The 21,422-nt window shown below is 40.3% G+C and overlaps 1 protein-coding gene across 1 annotated transcript in view; it reads left to right on the plus strand.

The window, feature by feature from the left end:
* The window catches only part of LOC141791949 (junctional adhesion molecule 3B-like), a 61,806-nt gene that overhangs the window by 36,648 nt on the left and 3,736 nt on the right, over positions 1-21,422 (plus strand). Inside the window, exons 2-8 of the mRNA XM_074672668.1 lie at positions 10,949-11,017; positions 11,102-11,215; positions 11,303-11,455; positions 14,334-14,536; positions 18,793-18,892; positions 18,976-19,105; positions 19,195-19,249. Coding sequence (XP_074528769.1) covers positions 10,949-11,017; positions 11,102-11,215; positions 11,303-11,455; positions 14,334-14,536; positions 18,793-18,892; positions 18,976-19,105; positions 19,195-19,249 — 824 coding nt within the window. The remainder of the gene's footprint in view (positions 1-10,948; positions 11,018-11,101; positions 11,216-11,302; positions 11,456-14,333; positions 14,537-18,792; positions 18,893-18,975; positions 19,106-19,194; positions 19,250-21,422) is intronic.

Raw genomic sequence — 21,422 nt, forward strand, 5'->3', positions numbered from 1 at the left:
ATGAGATTGAGGATGCTGTCAGATTAAGAGGTGCTCTAAAAACCATGTCCTGATGCAGAAAGTTTATTTTCTGGATTAAAACCATTTATTTCGCTTTGATTCTCATCATTAGATTTTAATGTCTCAAGTATTTTTCATAAAGATAAAATAGAAGAAAAAAAAACAGAGCATAAATGTTCATAATCAGTGCCAGCTTTCTTTGGCAGTGACATCATGTTCATGGGGGCTGCTGAGCTGAGCAGCAGCTAACATTAGCTCAGCTTGTTTTGGGGCTTGGATTCATGTTTATTGCAAAAAAAATCTGTTACTCATAATTTTTTTCAAACAGATTGAAACCAGAAAAGCGCAAATTTAGCATTATTTGAGGGAAAAAACAGACAAACCAGCTCTCAAGAAGCCTCCTTCACTGTTGTCAAGCTGTGAGTCTCTATTTCTCTATTTAAAATAAAAAATAACAAACAAACAAAAAAAATGCCAAAATATAAAATATACTGAGCCCAATCTAACCAGAAAAATTTTGAAAGGGACAAAAGTATCCCAAAAAATAAAATGTCAAATATTGTAATTTTTGAAGGGGGTTTTCCAATCTGTAATGTCACAAATTGATGTAATATCTTGTGTGAGTCTCTATTGAGATTTTGAACAAGGTTTTCAGAGCAGCCTGTGGTCTAACTCTGAGATCCTGGGATTTAACATTGAAATCCAACATTTTTTGTGGATATTTGTTGAAACATGAAATAAATGTTATTCTGCCTTTTCAAGGATTCAGTTAGTGTGAGACATTCACAGGTTTTTAATGGAAGCCACGTCACTACAATTCCCTTTTAAAAAATCTGTGGCTCCCTGATTCTCAGGTGTAACATGTCCAGTAAAGGGGCTGCAAACAGAGTTACCACTGATGATGCTGTAGCTAGCAAAATGTTTTTGTCTTTCGTCAGTAACTACTTGATCAACTTTCTAAAAAGAGGTGATCCAACCTTCACATTTACGCCCTTCATTCCGCAAGAGTGAAGGGCATAACTAGCTTGTTGGGTGCACAAATCAACAGCTCTCTTCTGAGACGCTACATGCATCTCAAGCAGCGTTTAACTACGTGATGAGTTTCCAAACAGACACCAGTTGATCGTAAGTGAAACTGGGTGTGTGTACTTTGATGTCTAAGCTTCTGAAGGGGCGTGGGAATATTCTCCACGGGCACCAGGCGGAGATTTTCCACAGGGAATATCACTCGCTTGCTTAATTGAACCTTTCTATTTATGATAGCGGCCTCACCTCTCTGGATTCAGCGAGCAGCGGTGGAAACAGGAAACAAGCCCTGTTTCCTCAGGGGGATAACAGAAAAGAGGAGGGATTCATTACACAGTGCAGCATCAGGAAATACCCAGCTCCTCTGTGCCTATTGTATTATTCAGTGATGAAAAACCTGAGGGGTTTATGAGGGCATTACACTAAGATTACAGAGAAAACTCTGCGCCCACCATGGGGGCGGGAAGGAGGATTAAAAAAAAAAAAAAACTTTAATGCAGATTTGCAGATTGCCAGATCTCACACAGCTGTGTCCAAGCAAGATGCAAATAATAGAGACGAGAAACAGAGATGAAACTCGTGTCATATGTAGGTCAGTGAGCACCTGCACGGTCTAAAAGCTAATAACCTACAGCAAACAGTTCATACACAGTGACACAGACATGTGCTGGGTGGAAGCTGTGTCCTATTTTCTCTCAAAAAGCACATAATATCATCATCATGGGTTAGGAGGAGGATACACAAGGAGAGGAGAGCACAGACAGGATGGGTGTGATGTGAGGGGTGTGTGTCAGTCTGACTGGGGGAGAGATGGAAAAGGCCTCTCTGATAACACTCTGTCAGCACTTCACTCCTCTGGACTGTCCAGCTGTTTGCTGCTGTAATGCAGCATTTGATGATATGATACAAAGAGAGGGGCATTCTGTTGGAATATTCACTCACACACTCAGGATGGGGAGTCATCTGGAGTCAGCACTCAAAAATTCACCCTTTGCGTTCAGGGAGGCTGAGAAAATATTGATTCACTTCAGTTTCGCAACACGCTAAGTGAAGCTACACCAGTTATAAAAACATGACACTCAATTTTAGATCAAGAGAGACTAATGTTTTGTTTGTAGGCACTGAGATAAATATAATATTTGAATCGGGCTAGCTGTTGTCCAGTCAGCAACCATAATGTCTTTGCTCCAACCAAAGCAAAACAGACTTTATTGTCATTTTGAAAGCAGCGATTGTACTCTGCAGAATAGGAAAGTGTTTCCGAGGAATCCATAAACACTTATTATGTTGTGCAATAATAGCAAAGCCAGCATGAAGTAAAATATAAAATACAAGACCTGAGCCTGGCAGCATGATTTAAAAGCAGGGGGAAGAACAGACCTAGAGGAGAGGATTACCAAGTTAAGTGTGCTGTGTTCTGTATAATGTTGGTATAAAACTCACATTTAATAATTGTGTTGTGCACCTTATAGTGACAGAGCTGATAGACTGTAGACTTTAATGCTTACTTGTTTAAACCTCAGTTAAGTGAGCCAACGGTGGCCTTTCAGGACAAAAACTCCCACGATGCATGAAAGTAGGATCCTTTATTCATCAAGTTTTTACCCACACGTAGCCGGGTATTTTAAAATACCATACCATACCATCCTATACTATACTATACCATATAGGCCTGTCATGATAATCAATAAATCGATTAACTGAACGATAAATAAAAATGTCCTCTGTAAGTTTGCCAGCCTCGATAAACTGACACGTGTATGCATGTTTGTGTTCCTCCTCTCTTTCGACCAAAGAGGCTGAATGAGAAGATGGCTCACTACGTCTATCTTTCCTAACATCGGGGTGCATAGGTTCTATAGTAGATTTAGCAGATTTATAGCGGAGTGAGCATCTGTCAAAGATGCATCTTTTGCGACGGGGCTGCTCGCGCGTACACACAGAGAGAGCTGAAGCGAGCGTCCTGAGGGGTAAGGAGGAAACACACGCTAATATGAGTGATGGCACAAAAGATCCGGTTCTCAAGCCGCCTGCCACAGTCCCAGTGTGGGAATATTTTGTTTTTTATCAGAATGAACAAAGTGTGAGCTCATGAACACCATCGAGCTGATATGTTGCATTGGTTTGAAAATAGTGGCGACGAAGAAGAAGAGGGAGGTGCAGCGGAACCTTGTTCTTTGACAATCCGCTCTTACTGAGGCTTTTGGTCTGCAAAGTAAATAGAAATAAAAGCGCCAAATGGTGGGCGCTCAAAGACATTGCCAAAGAAATGCAGCCCTTCAATACGGTTGAAAGCCAGAAATGTTAAAAATGTTTGACAGACAGTACGGATTGACTGGGAAAAAGGACATGTTACAAACAATTCAGGAACTGTATAAACTCACTTTTATTTAGGCTATAGTTTTTATTGTTGTTGTTTTTTTTTGGAGTTTCGTTCTTTCATTAGAGACAGGGTCTATGTTTTATTGTTTTTGATTTGTATTAATTATTTTCATTGACATGTATTCTTTTCTAAAAGAGAGTCCATTTCATTTTCATTGTATTTTTTTCTCTTTCTTGTTTGTTAAAATTTATTATATTTTTTGTACACAGTCAAAACTAATCTGTGCAACAGAAGGGAAACACAAGGACACAACACAACAAGACACAAAGAATAACTACAAACATTACGCCACGTCACAAAGTTACTCATGAGATTCAAAGACGCTCATGTTGCTGGTTTGTCCTTTCTGTGCCACAGTAGAAACATGGCGGTGCAAGATGGCAACCTCCGTAAAAAGGACGAGCTCCTGTGTAGATTAGAAAGCTACCTATTGATTTTTTAGTTTTCCCGTCATGGAATTTTTTTGCTAATCCAAACATGTTTGTGAATGTTTCACCTCAAAAAGTCAAAAGTACCTGATTATTTTGTTCACAAAATGTTTTGTAAGAGACTTGGTTAAAGTTACATTCACCTGGAAAATGTCTTAATTCAAGATGTTACAGGTACAAGTGGAGCCTGAAATGATGGCATTTAGTTAGTTTAGAAACTAGACAGGTCAGTTTTCTTATTAGGAACAACCCAGGCCATATTTATCGCTTCTAATATCTTAAAACCTAACAGTTTTCTAGATTCTGACATATGTCAAGCTTTGCAACACATTTTGTTTACAAGAAATTAAACAAAAACACTTACTTCTTTCTGAGTTTAGTTCTGTATCTTCCATTTCAGCCAAGTCTGTTTTGATAAAAACTACAGACTGCATCTTTAAAGAGACCATAGAGATGAAATTAGCATAGAGATGAAAAGCAGAAGAATCAGATTGAGTGTCCATTTGGCAGCCTGTGGGACGAAGCTGTTCAACGGTCTTTTGGTTTGATGCTGCCGTACGTCCTGCTTTAAGAGCAGAAGATCAAACAGGACGTGGAGGGGGCGTAATGAGTCTCCTGTGATGTCCAGTGATCTAACCATGACAAAAAAGAAGCCGTTGTTTGTATGTTCAGATTTTATTTCTCTTTGGTAAAACTGGAGAACATTGAGCCTTTTTACAGGGTCCACCAACACAATAGAAACACTGAGTCGTACTTCACCAATAACGTTGATAATTGAGACATACAGACCCAATCCCAGTGGTCATTCATCCTGGAGTGGTGACATGTGCCTCTGCAGGTCACTTGCTTTCTTAAATTGGGGAGTGTTTTTCAATCAAACCAGCTCTCCAGGAGGTTAATGGAAACAAAAGCAATGTGTCCAGCCTGCTCTGCGCAGAGGAGACACAGCAGCTTTCTTCAGAGCTCCATCTATTGACCTCAGCACATGGAGGCAGAGGTGACGTTTCTTTAAGAGGTTAACTGAGTGAAAACACTGAGAAAACGTCTGATTGTGTAGGCGTGATAGCTGAGTTAAAGCTCCACTTTAGTGTTCCTATTGATGTGATTCTCTCTGTCAGCCAAAATGCTCTGTTTTCACTGCCCGTCCTGTAAACTTTGAATCAGAGTGAAATTTTGTTCTTAAAAAGTGACCTTTTCAAAAGACCAACCTCATCTTTGAGACAGTGCTTCTCAGAGGCTGTTTGGAAACATGAGGAGGCTGGGAGACGACTTGTCTTCAAGTTTATCTTTGGTAACATTGCACAACATGAAATAAATTAAGAGTTTATGTGCATTTATTGAAACACAGTTAAAAACAATTGTGATTGTCACCAACACTTTAGTCCTACTTTAATGTTATACTCCCTTTCTGCAGACTGTCTGCTACAATTTGGTGTTAGTTGCAGGTTTGTGCAATAATTTGTTACCTGACAGTGTTGACATTTATGATGACCCAGTACATATTTCATATTCCAGATCTTAGTATCCAGAATATTGCCAGGATCTGGATCATACTTTTATATCTGTCAGAAATTATGGGGACCTTGTTTTGTATTGTTTTGCAAAGCAATCCAGCCATTTATGGTGGAGTTATATACACATATGGTGAAAACAGCCCTATCTCACAATAAAGGAGAATCCTTTAAAAAAGTCCTGGATCCAGACAGTGATCCAGATCACCTCCCAAATTTAATCACTTCTTCCTTATTTCATTTTAAACATTTTCTGAACATTTCATGAAGATCTATTTGTTACTTTTTGAGTTATGTTGTTCATAGACAGAAAACTCTCCTAAAAAAATAATCTCCTTGGCGGAGGTACAAAGTCTTTCTCCATCTGTCTGCTTCAACCGTCCGTTCCCCGTCTCACTTCAAACGTTGATATGTCTTCCGTGAGTCTGAGGGTTTCTCGTGTTTTCCTGGACAGCTGTTTCATGGCAGACCTTTCAAGCTTTTTATCTCTACGTCAAGCTCACTTAGTCACCTAATCTGCTCTAATACTCTGTGAATTAAGTAGGAGCAGAGGGGCAGGGGGTGCACTCTATGAGCTCTCTATGACCACACTTTAAGGTGCCTTTAATGAAAAGCCCTGTAGCTGACCTGATCACCTGGAATAATTTATTGTCCACACTGGGGTCAAGACGGCATGTTCTGTTATTTTGGACTCCTGGCATACTTGGCCTAGTTAGATTGGGTGTTTGGTTTCACAGTTACTGCAGAAGATTTGAAACGTAAACCCAGGAGTGAGCGCTGGCATGTCTCACCTGCAGAGCTTTTGTCAGAAATAGTAAAAATAGAGTTTCTATTGAAGAGCAGGTGATGTTTCTAACTTCAGCGTAAAGACGGGATTAACTTTTCATCAGAGGAGGCTTTACATCTGTACAAGAATGTAGACACAGTGCAGGAGGCCTTAGAAACACTGTGAGTCAAAATCCTCTGATTCTACCACAGCTGTGTGTATGTGTATGTGTGTGTATGTGTGTGTGTGTGTGCCTGTGTGTGTGTGTGTGTGTGTGTGTGTGTGTGTGTGTGTCTGTGTGTGTGTGTGTGTGTGTGTGTGTGTGTGTAGCGTTGTGAAGAGGCTAAAAAGGCAGCTGGATTTGAGGTGGTTTGATTATCAGGTTTCAAAAAAGAAGCGCAGATTCTCATCTTCCCGTCTTTGCTATTCTTTGTGAAAGTTTCCAGAAAACACGACTTTCTCAGGCTGTCAAGGACTTCATTGTTGGAGAGCAAAACTTATTTCACTGGGGACCAAAGTTTGTAACTGTTGCGGAGAAAGAAAATGTTGTGTTGTGAGTGCAAAGTTTGAATGTTCAGTGAAGTTTATGATTAGAACAAATAAAGTTTCATTTGTTTCGTTGCTGATGAAAGAAAGAGGTCGAAGGCAGAGCTCGACTCTGAGTTTTGCTTCTAAGATCTCCCAAAAAGCAGGACATGTGTGTGTTTTTACATTAAAGACATTTGGTAGGGATGGGTACCTTTCACATTTGAAACCATACAGTACCGATGCTCGGTACCTGGCAACCGGTATTGGTACTTAATGGTACCAATTTTCTGTACTTTTGTGGTAATAAATATTAATTAGTTGAGAAACAAATTGTCAAAGTTTAACATATTTATTTCTCAATGTGTAAACTTGCAATGTTGTGTTTATGTCCAGCATGGAAAATTGCCTACCCTTCCACTCCCTCACAGTCACAAAGATGCATTCAGGTACCTAGGGGCCATTTACATGACAATGGTTTTAGGATGAAACGCAAAAGTTTTGTTGCGTTTCAGCCTCGCATTTACACGGAAATGGCGTTTCAGCCGACCTAAAATGTAAACTTTTGAAAATGGCCTCCAGAGTGGGATTTTTCTGAAACGCGGCCGACAGCGTCGCAGTAAGCCGGCGTTTTCAGTGGAAACAATGGCGTCACACTCTGCTTCGGGCTTCACGCATACAACAGGACAGCAAGTACCGAAGTTACAGTCGTTGCAAACTACCATGTTGTGCTTGTGCTGCTGAATCTGCTGAATCTACTGACTGTCTTTCAACAAAGTAGTAGTAGTATTCCCCAATACAACAGATGACCTACTCAACTTTACTTCAGTGGAGGTCTCCCAAAAGCGTCTTTTGAACAAGACAGTTATAGCGCCAACTACAGGCCTGGCACGATTACTACAGCATTTTCAGTCCTTCTGCGTTTCGTGTAAACACAGATTTTTGTCACTGCGTTTTAGCGTTTTCAGATGAAACGTTGTCGTCTAAACGGGGCCCTAATGTCAGAAACCACAGAGCAGGAAACAAAAAGGAGGACGACCCAAATGCAGATGAAACAAAAAAAGGTTTTATTTAACTGGACTTAAAAATCCAAAAACTCAAAACCAAAAGAAAAACTAACAAAAGAAACAAAACCATAAAACACTTAAAAAAACTCAGGAGGAAAACCATGAAGTACGAGAAAGCACAAGGGCATGACAAGTGATGGGTGACTGCAGACAGCAAACACAGACAATGAACTGAACACAAAGAACACACCAAAGGAATAACCAAGATTACCACAGGTAATTCAGAAACACTAGACAAGAATCACAAAGAATAATTACAAAGACACACCAGAAGACTGACAGATAAGGAAACTTAAACCCAGAAATCAGCAAAAAGTGAACTCAAGAAGGACTCATCACACCTAAACATGTACCTATAAAAGTACCTAATTCAGTACCCATGCCTACATTTGTTGCCACCTTTTATGTCACCAGAAACATCAGGCAGAGCCAGTAAACATGATTTACATCCTACTGTTTGTCATACAATAGAAGAAGACCGTACAGTCCCTGACAATGTGCCTCACACTAAGACGTCTTCAGATGTTTTCTTCTCTATTATCTCCTCAAAGTGACCTACTTCTGACCCGATGCCTCCAGTAGCAGTTCAAAAACAAGCTGTCGTCTTTTTCGTGGTCTCCACACAGCGCAGGGGCTAATCAGCTTAGCCTGTCTGCCTGAGCAGGTGACCCCACACACCGCTCTGTGCCGTGGACAGTTGGTGGAGGTCAGATTATCCCTGTTAGAGAGGGTTTTCAATGAGAGGCCTCAACCAGTTTTACCACCAATTAGTGTCTGGCTCCACCCACACACTGTACTCAGCGTTCAGTGTGTGTGAGTGTGTGTGTGGCCCGTCTCTGTGGTCAGTTAGTGCTCACGTTTTTCATTGTTATTCACTTTAACCCAAATATAAAGTAAAAGCTTTCATTTGCTCTCCGTCTTAGAAATGAAGCTGACTCAGAGTGATTCTCACTCAGCCTCTCTGCTTTCTGCTGACATGTTTTATCTCACTGTGGTTAATTGTTTGTCTTTGAAGCCCTTCTTTGTTCTCTCCGCAGTCACTTATTTTGTTGGGATTCTTTTCCTCATGTTTGTCTCGGGGTTGTTTTTCTTCATGGATGATTTTTTTTGGTTCTGTGAGATACTTTTACTTACTTCTCTTTGGGCTTCTCTCTGTCTCCTGGTGGCAGTTAAATGTGTTTGTTTTTTGCGCTGTTATTGATCTGGCCAGTTGTCAAAAACAGACTGACTGTGATACTCCACTGTGGACTCAAGTGTGTTTTGGAGTTTTGACCATGCTAAGTCTGCAACCCTTAGACGAATGTGGAAGTGATCTCTGACAGTCAACAGGGTCGTATTTTTTACTGAAACACCAGCGGCGTATATTAATGTCTGTTAATGTCTGTCCTAAAGTAGGAAGGACATTAGTCTTCATCATGTGTGAATATCTTTTCAAAGCTCCACAATTGTAGCCTGAACTAAAGCAAAGCTAATGAAACTAAGTGTAGTAACTCATAAATTGACTTACTTGATTACATTTAGTGGTGGGTTAGACAATCAGGATGTTGATGTTTCCTCTGTATTCCTTTCAGTCGCCATCTGTAGCAGCTCTTCTTCTGTGTACTCCGATTCGTACAGGTATCCTTTTGGTTCCAAAGTGAATGGAACTTTGTCATCGCTGTCACAGTCACTCATTTTGAATTTCCTACGCTGCCTCACAATCCTTAGAGTACAAACAAAAGAATTACGATACTTGATCAGATGTGAAACTAGTGACAGCCAATCAGAATGAACCCCTGTCTTTCAGCTGTGATGTTTGTGAACCAGAAACTCTGTTTCCTGGCGTCTAGACGAAACCATGAAACCAGAGTTTTCCAAATTTTTTACTTTGGCCGAATTTTTAAAAAACGTGCTTTCGTGTGAATGTCAGGCCTAAACGTATAAAAACACATACCTGGTTACCTACATACCTGGTTAGCAGAGAGCCAACTTGTGTCACTCTTTGTCCTGTGCTGCTCTCCAAGTTTCCGAAAGCAAGTGAAAGTTGAGCCTCGTTTAGGGAAAAGCTTTATCCATTTTGCGTTGTGTTTCACTTTGGTTGTGTTCTTCCTTTTCTGTGCTATTTCCACTGTTGAAGCCGCTGTTTTAGATAGCTTCTTACACTTGCTAATCAACACGCAGAGTCACTTGCACAATGGGGGCTGTGATTGGCTGATATATCCATGCTTACTCTCCGCCCAGAAATGTCCTGATACAACCAAAACATCAACATACAGGCTGAGGAGAGGGTTAGAGACAGACGCAGACACTGACACGCATGTATAGAGGCCCGTATGAGATAATTGAGCAGGATTATCCTTGTAAAAGTTGACATTTTAAGTTTTTAGGAAAATCCTGCAGACTCTACCTTTAAAGATATGAAATACAGGAAAGAAAGGGCGGTGAGGTGAAATAGTTTGAGACGGTGTGAGCAAGATGAATCAGTGGTGAGAGCAGCGTCTTGCATGAAAATCATGGAGGAGTTATTAATGATGTTTTGATCCATTGCTCTGTGTCAGTTTGGGATTTAATGGAGCATCAGCAGCAGGGCTGGCTGCTCCAGAGACTTTCAGTGACAGTACATTCGAGTCTGTTTCCAAGATACAGAGCATCATTTTCAGTCTGTGGGAGTGTTTGTGCGCCGCTTCTTCAGCCAGCGTTCATGTGGAAGCCACTCTGTGTGGATCAGTCTGTGGACCAAAGGCTGTCAGAGTGACTCAGCGCTGCCCCCTCCAAGGCCCTCACCCTCCCACCACATACCAACACAGATCTTTTCAGGGTGCTTTTGCCCCATTAGTCCCACATGGGCAACAGCATGAGACACACAGAGGGAGAGGGAAGGAGAGAGGAGGGGGGGGCTGGTCAGGCAGTTGAACTACTGGCATGGTGAGCCTGCCCTGAAAAGGACACATGCCTCCATGCGCAATTATCCAGTGTGCATAGAAACAGCACCCCCACCCTCAGCGCAGACTCACAATGCTTTCATCAACACAAGGAAAAATGGCAGACAGACAGAGAGAACGTGGCCACAGAGCAGCAGGGTGTAAAACTCACAGAAATTAATTGTGATAGTGGGATTTAAGATGAGTGAATGTGTTATAAACATCCCTGAGGAGAGTGTTAAAATGAGCGCAGAACATCAGCTGGTGTTGTGCATGCAGCATGAGATCAGCAGTGTATCATGAGAATTCATGTTGCTTCGCCTCTTTGCTCTTGTTTTTCAGGCTATGTCAGCGTGTTAGCAGTGGTCCTGAAAACAAGTAACGACTCACCGTGGACCAACGAGTTTGACAGTAAGAGCCAATCAACATTAACCTAAAATTAACCAACACTTTCCAAAACAGCTCCATCATTTCTGTCTTTTCTCTGTCTGGCAGGAATCGAGTTGTCATGTTTGATAGAGTCGATCTCAACGACAAATCCAAGAATCGAATGGAAGAAAATCACAAGTGAAGGACCCAGTTATGTGTACTACGACAAGAAGATCTCAGGTAAAGAAAATAATCTTCTCTCACTCTCATGAAGCTTTAGCTCGTCTGATCAAAATGAACCTGAACATGTTTTTCTCCTCCTCACAGGAGCTCTGGAGAACAGAGCAGTGATCAGGGAACCGGCCACGTTACTGATAACAAACGCCACCAGATCTGACACCGCCAAATATCGCTGTGAAGTCACGGCCGCAGATGACCAGAAGTCGTTTGATGAGATTGTGATTGACCTGGTTGTAAGAGGTAATCTGATTCACCTTAATCAGTAATTAATCTCTGATGGGATTAAGAGCATACTGGATATAGAGTCAGGTGATCAAACAACCTCAGCACAGGATGGGTAAACTCTGAGTGTTTACCAAACAAAACTAACTTGTATTTACAGTTCTACAGTTTCATTTAGCAGACACTCTGGTCCAAAGCTACGTACAACACAAGCAAGATCTCACGTAAAACAGCTGGTGTGAAGCTTGTTGCACAAATTTCGAACTAGGTGGTCAAGATCAATAATTAATCTGAAGGGGATTTGGAGTCATTGATAGTTTGCAGAAAAACAATCAGGGCATCATTTGGCAGCAGCCCTGAAACACCAAAGAAAGTACATGTAACTCTTTGTTTTGGAGGCTTTCTCACCTGGATTGTTTGGAGAAGCTTCCCACTCTCTGGCTTTGGCTGTATGAACTGTACATGAACACAACAGCACACTCTGACAGAACAAAACAAGATCAGGATCACCCAGAGGAGATGGTCTCGGCTCATTTCCAGTCAAACCTTGTAGCAGTTCATTTAAGAGAGAACAAAAACAACCCAGGAACTAGAGCACAGAGTTGCTTGACTCGCTCCACTCCAGTATTAGGTGAGGTAATCATCAAGAAACAGAGACAGAGTTGGTGATGGACATGGCTGCATCACAGGATTACTTGCTGTAAGTGAAAGCAGTGAAAGCCCCCTCGCTGATTCACATCTGACAACCCCTGTGTTTCTATGAGTGGTGTCCAGCATTCGATAAATACAATAATCTGCGGTGCAGCTCTTCATGGGCGCAATTTATATTTAGTCAAAACTGCAAATGAACACTGCAAAAAACTGAAATCTTCTCAACTTTTTTTGTCTTATTTAAGTAAAACTGTCTTGTTATACTTGGTATGAGCCTAATTCAACTATCAGTTCAGAAAAATGTCTTGTTTTAAGTTGTTTAAAGACAAAAGTGAGGTCTGAATTGCTTGTATCAAGTAAAAAAGTTCTGCCAATAGAACAAAAAAAACGTACTTGAAAATTTGCTTGAAACTAGAATAATGTCTTGATACAAGTAACTTTTCTCGTGTTCCATTGGCAGATTTTTTTTTAACTTGTTACAAGCAATTCAGACCTTATTTTGTCTTTAAATAACAGGAAACAAGACATTTTTCTGGACTGGTCAGGTGAATGTGGCTCATAATAAGTCTAAAAAGACATCCTAATGGAAAAAAAGCTTTGACCTCACCTCTCCAAGTCAGACCATGAACTGTTGAAGTAGATCGCGCAATGACTAAGGAATGTATGACTGAGTGTGTTTGTTACTTATTTATTAATTTTTTAGTTTTTTTTAGTATTAGGTTTTATGTAGTGTAATTTAAGCTAATCATACGGCACTGGCTATCTGACTCTTCTAAAATTTCATTGTAGGTGGTACAATAACAATCAAGAACTATTCTATTCTATTCCACTGTTCTTTTCTAGGAGGTAACTGGTCAACATAAGAGACGTCTTAAGCTTGGTTTAAACTTTGATGGCGTGGCCTACGACGTAGGTCTGCGTCTCCTTTTTGACATGTGTGGCCTGACATGCACTTCCCCCAAATGTAGCTACACGCCAGATCTTAAGCTCAACTTTTTTTGTACAGTCAAGCATGTTCAGGGTGCTTCACAACAGAGTAGAGACAGAAAACCAAAGACATGGATAGAATATTGACTAAGTAAGGTATGTAGGTAAAATAAAATATGAAAGCGGTTAAAGTGAAAATGATCAGATAAATATGAGACTTAAAAACATCAATAAACTTTTTTAAGACAAATATTAACTCCAGTAAAACATTGTTGTCCAGAATTGTAGTGAAAAGAAGAAGATGTTACAGAACAGGAAACCAGAGATCTGACAAGCATACAGACCACACTGCTCTCTTCAACTAGTATTGTGTATTATGAGCCAGGTTTTAGAGCCAGCTTACCAAAATATAAAGTGCAACAATCACCTGTGGTATGTGTTTACCTGAGCAGTGGGAAAACAAGGCTCAAAATAATGACTAAAGTTAGGGACAGCCTCTGCTGTGATGTGTGCTTACAGTAAAACAGTGTGGGTATAAAGAGACCCCAGAGAAAAACACAACGTCTGAATCAGGAAGAAGCAAACAAGCCACAGGTGTAAAAGCACCTGAAGTGTTATCCTGGTTTTAATTAGCAGGTCTCTCTGTTCTGTGAAAAAAAGAAGAGGCTTCTCAGACAAACCTCATGTGACCTTGTGTCTTTGTCTGAAGTTTGCTTTGCTGCCTGTTGTTATCTGTCAGTGATAGAGAAGCTGATCTTCATTAGTGAAAACCTTAAGATTGATAAAAACGATGAATCCTCACTCTTCTTTGTATGTTCATGTTGTTCTTTCATGGATAACTTTCATGCACTGGGACCAGTGTTTTTGGTGAAGTTCATGAAGGAATCCTCTGTTTATCCTGTAAAGTAACATCCCGATCATATATATTGACTCGTCGCCCTTTATTGTGCCCTTAAAGAGAGACCTGGCTGAGAGATTCACACTCATGATGCAGTAAGATGAAACCGTGTTGTAGGTCGCACCAACCCTTTGGCATACATATGAGGATGTGTTATGACCAGACCTGCCCAGCTGCAAAGGCGTGTTCTGGGCTATAAGAGGAAAGCTCTGAAACTGCATCTCCTCTGGATCGCAGAGCTAAAGAAAGCAAGCGCTGCGTGTTTTGGTGGCGTTTTTGGCACGGGACAAAGAACGTGTACCCGTCACTTACCGTCAAATGAACCCGGGTGACTTTGTTTTTTATTTGAAAGCATCATAAAGTGTTTGTGATGCTTAGATACAGGAGGAGGTGTCTGATGCTGTGTTTTTGCCCCTGCAGTAAAGCCAGTGGTGCCAAAGTGCAGTGTCCCGAAGTCAGTGCCTTTTGGGAAGTCTGCAGAGCTGAGCTGCGTGGAGGAAGAGGGCTTCCCGAAGTCTCAGTACCAGTGGTTCAAGAACCGGGAGGAGATCCCAGACGACCCAAAGACCAGCATCAAGTTCTTCAACTCCTCGTACACGCTCAACACAGAAACAGGAACTTTGGTGAGTGTGTGATCCCTCACATGTGTTTGGACAAGGACACACAGGACAGCAAGGGCGGGGCAGCAGGGGACGGTGGCCTGACGCCCAGGGGTGGGGGTGGATATTTTGGGGAGACAGTTGATGGTGCGAGAGGGCTCGAGCCACGAGGGGAATCTGCTGTCCTCATTTTCACATTCCTCAATTCCTCGCCTGCTTCCCAGCAGCGCTCGATCTGCCTCCAACGCTCCCTCCTGGTAACCTTCACGTCGGCCTCTGAGACGTGACGCACTAAAGAATACCGCAGCGTCTGTCCTGATGTGAAACAAAAAGAGTCTGAAGCCGGCGCTCACGGCTGCAAAGCAATGAACTTTTTCCACAGCGCTTATCTTGTTTGGACTGTTATATTTAGACCGTTTACGGAAACACTCGTCACTCCCACAGCCACTCCCATGTGAGGAAATGATGCCCACCAACAGCGCTCAGAGTGGAATTTCTGAAAGTGTGTTAGTTTAAATGAGATAAGATAAGGTGGTAGAGCCGGGAAAGTTGAGAAAAAAATGTTTTAAACCATGCTGAAAAAAACTGAAATGTTTCTGCAGTGAAAGGTTTTTTTATTAACATTTTTATATCACACACATAATAAGATCAGAGGAATCTGAAAATATGAGAAATAACGCTGTTTAAAAAATGATATTAGTTTTTACTATGCTGGGAAGATTGTGAAGGACAGTGCAGATAGACAGAGTAATACGTATGTGCTTTAAGCTTTCAGTCTTATTTTGAACTCAATGTCGTGTCAATAACATCCGTAACAGACAGTTTAAGTTTTTATTTTTGATAAAATAGCAGGAAACATTGCTGTAGATCCAATACAAAAAGAATCAGTTTAATTGTGGATGGGTAATCACTCTTCACGGCTCTTCATGGGCACAGTTTATTTTTAGTCCAAACAGCAAATGAACACTGCAAAAAACTGAAATCTTCTCAAGTTTTTTTTGTCTTATTCTAAGTAAAAATTGTCTTGTTATGCTCACTATGAGCCTAATTCAACTTATAGTTTCAGAAAATGTCTTGTTTCAAGTTGTTTAAAGACAAAAATGAGGTCTGAATTGCTTGTATCAAGTAAAATAGTTCTGCCAATAGAACAAAAAAAATTTGCTTGAAAATTTTCTTGAAACTAGAATAATGTCTTAATACAAGTAACTTTGTCTTGTTCCATTGGCTGATTTTTTTTAAATTTGCTACAAGCAAATCAGACCTTATTTTGTCTTTAAATAAGTGGAAGCAAGGCATTTTTCTGGACTGGTCAGGTGAATGTGGCTCATATAAAGTCTAAAAAGACATTTCCTATAGAAAATAAGACAGAAACACTTGATGAGATTTCAGTTTTTTGCAGTGAAAATGCTCAGCACAAGACGTTCAAAGAATTATATCAACAGTTAGTTTAAACAGTAGCAACCTGTTTAAAATCAAAGCTAAGACAACAAAAACAGCAAAAACAGAAGATTCAAATAAAATAGGATGGTATGAACTCTGAGTGTTGAGGTTAAAGTTATTAATAAAACTTAAAGAAATTTTTAAGATTCTTATTTTGAGACATTTTTATTTCTTTAAACTTGAAAAAAGTAATTTTCTTTTTCCTCTGTACAAACAATTCAGGCATCAACATGTCATTGATATCTTGAAAGAAGACAATGTTGCTCATTTAAAGTCTGATATACTAGAAAAAAAAGACATGAGCCCTTGCTTAGATTTCTCTGCAAAGCCCTGTTGTGATCCAGTTTCCTGGGCTTAGTGAGGAATTTAGCAGCAGCGTTCTGAATCAGCTTTTTATGTGAGACAACGTTACGGTCATCAAGTTTACTGTAGATGGTGTTCCAGGTCCTGCTGACACAGGAGTCATTTAGCTGTCATATATTCTTTGAGTGAACGTTACTAACACTGTGTTTGTCTAAATGTGGTTTTTAAAACTCAAGTCAGTGACTACACCCTGATTTTTGAAATGCTCAGTGGTTTTTATCTGAATCATCTAGAGCTGCTCACTGACTTTCAAGCCTCTCCCACTTCACTCTGAAGACAGCCACCTTAGTTTGATCTTTAGCAGAAGAAAATAAGCTGGACACTTGTTGATTTTTATGTTTCAGTGAAGGACCTCTCTTTATTTTTGGTTGTTTGGTTTTTTTTTTTTTTTCAGGCTCCACTTAAAAATTACTTTTATCTGTTCTTGCTCCATTCTCACTGTAAAGAAACTTATCTTACCTGTTTATAGGTTTTGTTTTTACCTATTAGACATTTTTTTGTAAGACCTGTCACACACACCCGGGGTACTTCTTCAGCCTCATACACACTTTGCTGCCCATCCCGTTTTCTTTTATCTCACAGCGCGCCTGTCAGGAAAGAATTAGATCTGGAGACATCTGCTGAGCCCACGCCCGCAGGCCGACATTTCATAAACAAGGCCTTTAGTATCGGTGGAGCAGTGGTCAGTCATGGTTACTTCAGCTGAAAACTCCACGTTTCCAGGAATGGCTGTTTCATAAGAAAAGCATCAACGTGGTAAATGAGGACATTTAATGTGAGGAATGTGTCAGAGATGAGATGTGTTTATCGTCAAATTAACAGAGCTACATATAGAAGAGTTGCAGTATGTACAGACGCTGCTTTGACCATGTCGCATGTCGTGGCTGAATGAGACACTAGTGACAGAATTAAACGCCCATCCCTGGTTCATTTATACGATAACTGCTAAAAAAACTGAAGTGTGTGAGCTGCTCCTCTAAAAAAGGTTATACCATCCAGAGGCTCTATGTGTGTGTTTTACTCTTTGAACTTTATACTTTATTTAGATGAATATTAGAACAAAAGGCAATAAATAGTAGGTACAAAAAGATGTTTTTTTCCAGTGTTTCTGAGAACAAGAAAAACACCTTTTGAAGGAATTAATTCTTTAATAATTTAATTTTCTGAACCAACTGATGACACATAAATCAGTTTGAAATGTGCGGACGTTATTAGCTCACATGTATTTTTCACTCAGTCTCTGTGAACTGAGAAACTTTTATTTTGTATGCAACATTTTCAGCTTTACTGTAACTGTACCATTTATTCAAACATCTATTTTATTGAACCACAAAAGCTAAAGGTCGCACATTTGCGCAAAAAAAAGCATCTGTCATTCAGATTATAGTTGCTGTGAATGCAGTAATGCATTTTTTTGCGACTGCATTAGCAGTTCAGCGCAAGCTTTTCAAGACTTTTTCAACTATTTTCAGACATATCTTCAGTCATCCATGTTCAACATTCTGCATTAGCAGTTCAGTGAAAGCTTTTCAGGGCTTTTTCAACAATTTTCGGACATATCTTCAGTCCTTCATCTTCAGCATTCTGCATTAGCAGTTGAGCGCAAGCTGCTTCAGCATTCTGCATTCACAGCGCAATTTCTTCGGAAATTGCTTTTCTAGTTTGCTGTGCTGTTTTTTACACACGTTTTCCAACACAACATGATCCCAGTGTTAAGTATAACACTTCCTCAGTATGTCTCTCATACCATAGAAATAAAATACTTTTTTCTTCCGTCAAACATTTGTGATAAAACATGATCTTGAGCTAAATGCAGACGGCCGCAGATATAAATAGCTGAATGTTGTTTTGAAAAGTCTGAAGTAACACAGCACCTCAGGCGTCTCTGGTATGTTGCCGTAGAGACAGACAGACAGAACCATGACAGGGTGTGAAGTTCAACTCTGTGTGCTCCTCTGCTCCGTCACTGAGTCCCCTGCTTCGTTTGTTCCCTGTTTTATCTGAAACAGACAGACGCAGGTCCAGTTAGGCTTTGATTTCTTGTTTAACACACCCTGACATGGCTGTGACGTTTTTGTCTGCTGTCAGAAAGGATGGAAATGTGGTGTGAATGTGACCGTTCTTTAGTCAGAGCAGAAGTGTCCCTTCAAAGTTATAACAGCTACATCCTGGAATATGTGCTCTCATCACTTCAGTCATTTAAAACAAATCAATGGTAATATGATATATTTTCTGGCACTTTTTAAAAATCTTTTATCAAATGCTTTTTACGAAACAATCTGTGACAAGAATGATAACATCATCCATCAGGTATGAGTCAGCTATGTCAGTATCCAAGGGCAGTACAGCTGAAGATCCTGTATGCTGTCTTTTCTCTTGGGTCAGGGGTTGATGTTCAGATCGTCTTATGAGGCAATGTCTCTTGGTTTTGACTCCTTCTGTTCATCAGTTTCCTCTCTCTGATTCCTCCAACACAGAAATTTGTGGCAGTCCGAAAAGAAGATGCAGGCGATTACTTCTGCCGAGCGAAGAACGATGCTGGATACGCTGAGTGTCCGGCCCAAACCATGGAAGTCTGTAAGTGTTGCACACGACAGAAACAAAGAATGACTGCTGTCAGCGTTTGATCCCTACATCCTGTCTCTATCTGACCCCCACAGATGACATTGATGTGGTTGGGATTATACTGGGAGTGCTGGTGGTGGTGGTGGTGCTCCTTTGTATAACAGCAGGGATCTGCTGCGCGTACAAGAGAGGCTTCTTCTCCAGCCAAAAACAGACGGGGAACAAGTAAGACACCAAGATACTCACAAAATCATAAACGCACATCTTCCCTCAAACTATCATCTGTAAACATGACGTGTCTTCGCTTCCTCTAGTTACAAAGTCCCAGCAAAAGGAGACGGAGTGGACTACGTCAGGACGGAGGATGAGGTTTGTACACAGCAGAAGAAAACAATTCAACTTCACTTTACTGCTTTACAACAGAATCAAAGTCTGTGATAAAATTAAGATGTTACATGGCCTCCTTTCCAGCCACACTTATTCTACACTCACTGCACACACACCTCGAGAAAGATTGGATTATTTATATAACGTGATTTTAGTCTCAGTGATGTCATCTGTTGACTTCTGTAGATGAAGCCAAATAACTGCAGTCATCATATCTCAGATAGGATCGCAAAGGGGTGGAAAATTTTCAGTAAAATCCCATAAACTTTCCATAAACTTTCCATGGGAAGTTAATCTTGGAAAATGTGGAAATATTCTGCATTGTTTTATCAGACCCTACTTGACTTTATGTAGTCCTCGGGTGGTGCCTTGAATTCTCCTGTGCTGTGGGCGTCGTGCAAAGTGCATGAAGGGAGAGTGGCCCTGCAGTCAGCGAAGAGCTGCTATGTGAGAAGATAAATTAAATAAACTTTCATTTAACTCTGGGTGTTTTAGCAAAAATTATGCTACAATACACACCCTAGCTGTATTAAAGTTCCTTATCATAAATTCCAAGTTTACTGCAATAAATTTCGTTGGAAAGTTTTCAAATTTGAAAATTTCCAGAATTTTACATCCCTAACCTGAGATGCTGACCCCAGCTCACTTTTAACATTGAAAAATGCAAAAAGGTGAAGCTGAGGAAGGCTTTAGCCTGCTGGCTACTAGGGTTGGAAGAAAAAATCGATATATTGGGTTTTTTTGTTTGGCAATATCGGAATTGGGATTCTTTGTCAAAAAATGAATTTGTTTTTTCGATTCAAATTCTTGAATCCTGTAAACCTTTCCTGTGACCAGAATGAATGCTGAACTGAGAAATGGATCCTCTTCTTGTGATCCTTGGGAGTTGTTCGACTTAAGAACTGGGTAGATTTTATTACACATTTCAGTCTTTGTTTATAAACTGGATTGGAAAAAGTTTCCACTTTTCTTCAGCAGAGGGTGAAATGTTTCTCTCTGACTCACGTGTTGTGCATTTTCTGGGGAGATATGGCTGCTGAAAAAGTCTGTAGACATTATCATTATCATTTAACTTTTTCACACAGTCTGCTGTTGTAAAGCAAACTAAAAATTGCAACAATCTTCAATTTCGGAGAATCGCGACTTTAAATCAAATTTGCACCCCAAAAATTATAATAGAATAAGATTGTGAGAGTAAAACATCGTCCCAGCCTTACTGGCTACAATGAGCTTACCTGTCAGTCAAATCACCTTCATCCCTCATTTCAAGTATCTATGCAATTGAAATGAGCTCCTTTGACTAAAACTGCTGTTTGGTTTTTGAAGACAGCCTGAAATGCAAGGAAACACACTTTCTCATCGACTCTTTTTTTCAACACTGAAGAATCACTTAATTGAAACTCCCTGTTACGCTCGGATAGACAGTTTCTTCATGTGTGTGTGTAATCATTGTTTTTTGTCATATTTATCCTGATGATCAAGTTGTTTTTTCTTCAATCTCTTGTGGCTTTGTGGTTTTACTGTTTAGCACATTTTGATCTGTTTAATACAGGTAGCCCTGACTGAGTTGACCTGTTAATTATCGTTAATGGGTGAAATATCTGAACAATACAGGGACAGTAGTTCTGCTAGCTTTGAAATCTGGTGATATGGGCTTTAATGGATCCTAAAAAGTTCCTGCTTGTAAACACATCAGCTGAAATGTGTCGTTGTTTTTCTCTGGTGTACTCAGATAGTAGGTCTAAGGTCTCTGACTGCATCAAAGAAAGGATCCGTGCAGAGAGAGATCTTTTTGTTAAAGGGCAGTATGTTTTTTAATCAGAGCCACCAGCTAAGAGAAAAAGTTACTAAACAGCACAGAGTGCTGGAGATGCTGACGTATGGTGAGGTTATTAATCGATCAAAGCTGGTGAGGAGCAGTGCAGAGTTTGTTTCTGATGCTGTCAGTGGAAAATACAAACTCTGAGAGTGGTCGCAGTTTTGATTAGAGATTACTTTGAAGCTACTCATGCTGAATTAATCTGTTGAATCAAATCCACATCTCTCTGAATATCTATGAGACCACAGTGTTCTGACCACAGCCTGGAAACACTCCTTCAGAAATACTTTGAAGTTATCATGCAGGCACATGATTTGATATTTGCTGACCGTGTTA

Source organism: Halichoeres trimaculatus, unplaced genomic scaffold, assembly GCF_033239565.1.
Source record: "Halichoeres trimaculatus isolate MK-OKI-2021-1 unplaced genomic scaffold, fHalTri1.1 fHalTri1_scaffold_6, whole genome shotgun sequence".
Classification (NCBI taxonomy): Eukaryota; Metazoa; Chordata; class Actinopteri; order Labriformes; family Labridae; genus Halichoeres; species Halichoeres trimaculatus.